Below are 5,286 nucleotides of genomic sequence, written 5' to 3'. Positions count from 1 at the left end.
GCAGAAGCTAACACCTCTTATTTTACTTATTCACTTATTTCATTCAGCATGTTCTCCAGTTCAATCCATTTATTAGCAAATACCATTATTCCATTCTTCATTATGGCTGAATAAAACTCCACTGGGCATATGTGCCTCGCTTTCTTAATCCATTATCTATTGATGGTTAGGGGAAAATCGTTATTACCAAGGGGAAATTTTGTGACTGTTTCCAAAGGGAGCAAGTAGGACAACTGTTTGAAAACTAGATCCATTATGAAACCTCTGAGTACTCTCTTGTCCAATAGTTCGGGAGAATGGAAACTTGTAGCAACTCAACAAAGGCAGGATCACCAAGAACTCAGATGCTACACAAAATCAAGTTTTAGGTCACCCCATCAGAAAGAATCCTGACTACCTGATGGTGTCAAAAATAATAAATTTGAAATGAGTGATGAAAGATGACAGTTTTGATTACCAACATTGGTCTCATGCCCAGATACACAGGGAGAGATTATCACAACTGTTTTCTTTCCCAACTCTTTACCTGATACCTTAATGTAAGAAACACCAGGACTAATATTTTAGGTTTATGGAGTATGACCAAATTACTGTATTGCCGTAGTACTGGAGACAAATATTTCATTTCTTTCCTAAATGATTATTGATGAAGTAAGCCACTACTATGAAAAGGAAATCACCATGAGAAACAGACATCTGTCCTACCAAGTTTATTAAAGCATTATTTACAATAGCCAAGAAACCGAATCAACTTACAAATGCATTGCCTGATGAGTGGATAAACAAATTGGGGTACAAATTCACAATGTAATACTATTCATCCTTCAAAACAATGAAATCCTGTCATTTGTGGCAATATGGGTAAGGGACATTATGTTAAGTGAAATAATCTAGGCAAAGCAGCACAAATACCTCGGTGGCAATATGAATGACAGGAAATGCAGAACCTGGATCAAAGACTTTTATTTCTCCCTATGTGCAAAGGTGGATGAATGAGGTTGTGTACCAGGCAAAAAGGTCTTTGGTTAATGTGATTTATCAGATCCCCTGTCCTGAGGGGAAGATGGTTTCTTGCAGAACGAGGTGAAGGAGGTGGTTCTGCTCAGCAGTCAACAGAGGCCACATCTCCACCTGCAGTGACTTGACAGCTTCTATGTCCTTTTCATGGGTAGCCATGACCAAGGACTGCAGCAGCAGAAAGAGTTCCTCGGGAAGCTGGCCACTGCTCTCCTGCCCGTGGCTGTCAAAAGCCTCCCAGGAGTACTTCTCCAGAGTCTGGGCGTGCTCGGGCAGCAGCTTGGCGGGAGGTGGCTGGAGGAGCAGCAGCAGCAGCACACGGGACACCTCGCAGCGCACCAGCACCTCGGAGAAGGCGCCCAGGGCGACGGGAGAGGGCGCGCCAGAGCCCGGGTTGGCGGGGAGCGGCGAGGGGGACGTCGCTGGGGTCGCGCCGGGTCCGGGCTGGGGCCCCGGGGGCGGGGCCTGCGACTGTGCCGGGGCCAGCGGGGTCTGCTGTGGCGGGGGCGGGAGCGGCGGCTGCACCGGGTGGCTGCCGTGCTCCCGCGCCAGGCGCTGCATGCGCGTGAACAGCGCCAGGGCGCCATTGTAGTCGCGCGCCAGAAGCTGGCAGGAGGCGGCGTCGCCCAGCGCCTGCAGCGCGGCCAGGGGCAGCAGGGGCAGCTGCAGCTGGGCGGCGCGCTGAAAGTGGCCGGCTGCGGCGGCCGGCTGGCCCAGGTCCCGCAGGGCGGCGGCCAGCTCCAGGCACAGAGCGGCGGCGGCGGCCGGCTGGCCCAGCTCCAGGTGCAGGCGCACGGCGGCGCCCAGGGCGCTGGCGGCCGCCTGCAGCGGCTCGCCGTAGGCGGCGGGGCACACCAGGCGCTGACGCGCGTCGCACTCCTGCCGCAGAAAGAGGCGCGCGGCCTCCGTGAGGGCCAGCGCCTCCCCAGGCCCGTGGAAGAGCGCCTGCTGGCACCGCGCCACGGCCAGCTGGCACCAGGCTGCGTACGGCAGACACTCCTGGGCACGCAGCTCGCGGCCCAACTGGCCGAACTGCTCGCCGGCCTCGGCCACGTTCGGCTTCCGCAGGAAACGCTTCTTCAGCTTGTTCGACACCAGCCGGTACCGCGCCAGGAAGTCCCCGGCCTCGGGGCCCGAGAGCACGCCGCCGCCGCCGCCGCCGCCGCCGCCACCGCCGAGGCCGGACGCGGAGGCAGCCATGTTGCCGGCCCCGGGAACTTCCGGCCGCGCCTACGTGGGCAAAGGTCCGGGCCGCGCCGCCCGCCGGCCGCGACGTGCCCTGCGTCAGGCTGCAGCGGCCTAGGGCGACCCGAAGCGCGCGACCCGAAGCGCGCGACGCGAAGCGCGCGCCAGGCTCCGGCGCCCCCGCAGTCCCCCGTCGCCCTGGTGATGTGCCAAGGTGAGAGGCAGGGCCTGGCTGGGAGGCGCGGACGCCAGTCAGGGAGGCGGGCGGGTCCGGGGCTGGCCTAGCAACCTACGCGAACCGAGGGGCGAGGAGGCAGCTGCCTTTGCGCAGCGCGGGTCAGGAGGCGGGGCTTGGCCCGGAGCCGGGTTCCTGGGCCACTCTAGGGTCCTGGGCAGGCGTGGCCTGGCCGGCCGGCCGGCCGGGGAGCTGCTTATGCAAATCGAGGGCGGAGGGGCGGGGCCTGGCCTCCCGTCGGCGCCCTGGGCAAATCCTGGGTCCTGGCCAGCTGCGTATGCAAATCGGGGCTTCGGGGTGGGGCCCGGCCGGCGGCCGGCGACCTACGCACACCAATGAGGGATCACGGAGGCGGGGGGGTGGGGCGGACGTGGGCCCTCCGCGGAGGCGGGGCCCCTGCGCAGGCGCCGGCTGCTGCTAGGTTGCAGCTCGTGGAGCTCGGTTGCTAAGGGCGCCTAGCAGCAGCTCCATCTGAACGTGACCAAAGCTGGATCCCTGACCCTGCTTGAGCCTAGTTCCCTGCTCGGGTTCTTCCGCATGTTCCGCCTCACGCCTCCATCTTGCCGTCGAAGCCCCTTGCCCCGTGGGCGCCCAGGCCCGCCGCCACTCTGGCCGCCCGTCCATCCCCACCCCGACTGGCCGCCTTTAGACGTGGGTCCTAGAGTCGTGGCCACCCCGTTCCGCGGACTTGGGCGGGCAGGCGGGCAGGCAGGCAGGCAGGCAGGCGGGCAGGCAGGCAGGCAGGCAGGCAGGCAGATAGATAGATAGATGCAGGCCCCGAGTCGCTCAGGGCCACGGGGGAGGCGTCTTCTGTACCCCGACGCCCACACTGGCCAGCCCTTGCCGCCCAGGGTCACCCCCTGCACTGCCCCCGCCTCAGGGAAGCCGCTGCCTCCACGGTCGCCTCCCCCTGCTCCTGCTGCTCTCCCTGCTCCCCCTTCCTCCCCCTGATCCCCCTCCTCCCCCTTCCTCCCCTGCTCCCCCTGCTCCCCCTGCTCCCCCTTCTCCCCCTGATCCTCCTCCTCCTCCCCCTGCTCCCCTTCCTCCCCCTGCTCCTCCTCCTCCCCCCTGCTCCCCTTCCTCCCCCTGATCCTCCCCTGCACCCCCTTCCTCCCCCTGCTCCCCTTCCTCCCCCTGATCCTCCCCCTGCTCCCCTTCCTCCCCCGATCCTCCCCTGCTCCCCCTGCTCCCCCTTCTCCCCCTGCTCCCCCTTCTCCCCCTGATCCTCCTCCTCCTCCCCCTGCTCCTGCTGCTCCCCCTGCTCCCCTTCCTCCCCCTGATCCTCCCCCTGCACCCCCTTCCTCCCCTGCTCCCCTTCCTCCCCCGATCCTCCCCCTGCACCCCCTTCCTCCCCCTGCTCCCCTTCCTCCCCCTGATCCTCCCCCTGCTCCTCCTCCTCCTCCCCCCTCCTCCCCCTCCTCCCCCTGATCCTCCTCCTCCCACTTCCTCCGCCTGCTCCCACCTTCCGAGGTGCCCACCCCAGGCCCCAAGCCCGCCCCCCAGCACTCCCAGCTCCGGGCCTGGCAGTCCCCCCAAGCCCAGAGAGGCCTGGAGGCCCACCCCCACCCCCCGACAGAAAGTGACTGAAGCAGGTGGTGGGTTTCTTGAAATGCTTTAATGCAAGGACCAGCTGAAGGCACAAGCCAGGCCGGGCGAGGCCTGCTGAGAGCAAGGGGACCTGGGGCCGGCGAGGAGAGGAGGCCAGCGAGGGGGGACGGGGGGACGGGTGGGCCGGTGCTAGGCCAGCAGCGCCTAGCGCCGGGCCGGGGCGACCTGGGAGATGGTCGTAGTACCGAAGAGTCCACTGAGCAGCGCGTTGTTGTGGACGGCCATGTCCAGGAGCTCCGGGGTGATGCGCCTCCTGGCGCTGTGCTGGGCCTCGTTGCCGGCCAGCTCCAGCACCGTGGCCGTCAGGCACTGGAGGGCGGCGGCCAGGAACACGGAGGCAGACCGACTCAGGCGCTGGGCATAGCGGCCCTCCCGCAGACGGCGCTCCACCAGGCTCACAGAGAAGGTCAGCTCGGCTCGGGCGGTGTGGGAGCAGGCGCGCCTCCGGGGCCGCGATGACCCGGACCCTCGTCCTCTTCGACGGCTCCGCTGCCTTGGCATGATGGGCGCTGGCTCGGCCGGCTCGGCGGGCCTGGGCTCCCTCCGCTCAGCTCTGCTCAGCTCTGCTCGGCTCTGCTCGGCTCAGCTCTGCTCGGCTCGGCTCGGCTGGACTGGGTGCCCTCTGCTCGGCTCGGCTCGGCTGGGCTGGGCTGGACTGTGCTGCCGGTCTGGACGCCAACGGTGGCTGCCTGCGGCAGGTAGTCGTTGGGTCCAGGGCTCCAGGGCCCTGTATCCTAGCGACCCCCTGCCGTCCGCTCATTGGTCGGCAGCGACGCACCACGCGCTCTGGTGATGTCAGCTCCGCGGCTGGCCCGCCACGTGCCGGCCCGGGCCTGGGCCTGGGCCCCGGCCTGCGTGTGAGCGTAGACTTAGACGGGGCGGTCAGCCGGCCTCCTGGCCTCCTGGCCTCCTGGCCGGCCCGGGCCCTCCCATCTTGGCACAGGGACGCTCGCTTTCTGCTGGTGGGGAGCAGTCTAGGGAGAAAGAGGACTGGGGGAGGGCAGGTGCGACTCAGAGGCGTCGAGTACTTAGGGTCACAGTGCTGTGCCACCGCCAGGACCATCTGCTTCGGAGACACGTCCACCGCCCCCCCCCCCCCCCCCCCCAAACACCCAGAACCCCTTAAGCACCCCCCCCCCGCCCCGCTACACCCACTCCCATGCTCGCTCCTGGGGACCCCCCCCCCCCCCCCACCCGGCGGCCACCAGTCTTCTGCGTTCTTGCCACAGAGCATTGCCTGT

General features: G+C 65.2%; 2 protein-coding genes across 2 annotated transcripts; both read right to left on the bottom strand.

Moving 5' to 3' along the window:
* Positions 1 to 701: 701 nt before the first annotated feature.
* Positions 702 to 2,545, bottom strand: LOC124971726 (40-kDa huntingtin-associated protein-like). Its single transcript, XM_047535387.1, has one exon. The coding sequence runs from the start codon at positions 2,215 to 2,217 to the stop codon at positions 1,039 to 1,041; it is 1,179 nt and encodes a 392-aa protein (XP_047391343.1). The 5' UTR covers positions 2,218 to 2,545; the 3' UTR covers positions 702 to 1,038.
* A 1,644-nt stretch (positions 2,546 to 4,189) lies between these two features.
* LOC124971727 (histone H2A-Bbd type 2/3-like) lies at positions 4,190 to 4,796 on the bottom strand. The gene has a single exon (XM_047535388.1). The coding sequence runs from the start codon at positions 4,544 to 4,546 to the stop codon at positions 4,190 to 4,192; it is 357 nt and encodes a 118-aa protein (XP_047391344.1). The 5' UTR covers positions 4,547 to 4,796.
* Between the last annotated feature and the right edge of the window lie 490 nt (positions 4,797 to 5,286).

This window comes from Sciurus carolinensis, chromosome X, assembly GCF_902686445.1.
Source record: "Sciurus carolinensis chromosome X, mSciCar1.2, whole genome shotgun sequence".
NCBI classification, from domain to species: domain Eukaryota; kingdom Metazoa; phylum Chordata; class Mammalia; order Rodentia; family Sciuridae; genus Sciurus; species Sciurus carolinensis.
This window is presented reverse-complemented; position numbering and strand designations above follow the sequence as displayed.

Excerpts from the sequence above, each read along its gene's own strand:
- LOC124971726 (XM_047535387.1), bottom strand. The coding sequence starts at position 2,217 with ATGGCTGCCTCCGCGTCCGGCCTCGGCGGTGGCGGCGGCGGCGGCGGC.
- LOC124971727 (XM_047535388.1), bottom strand. The coding sequence starts at position 4,546 with ATGCCAAGGCAGCGGAGCCGTCGAAGAGGACGAGGGTCCGGGTCATCG.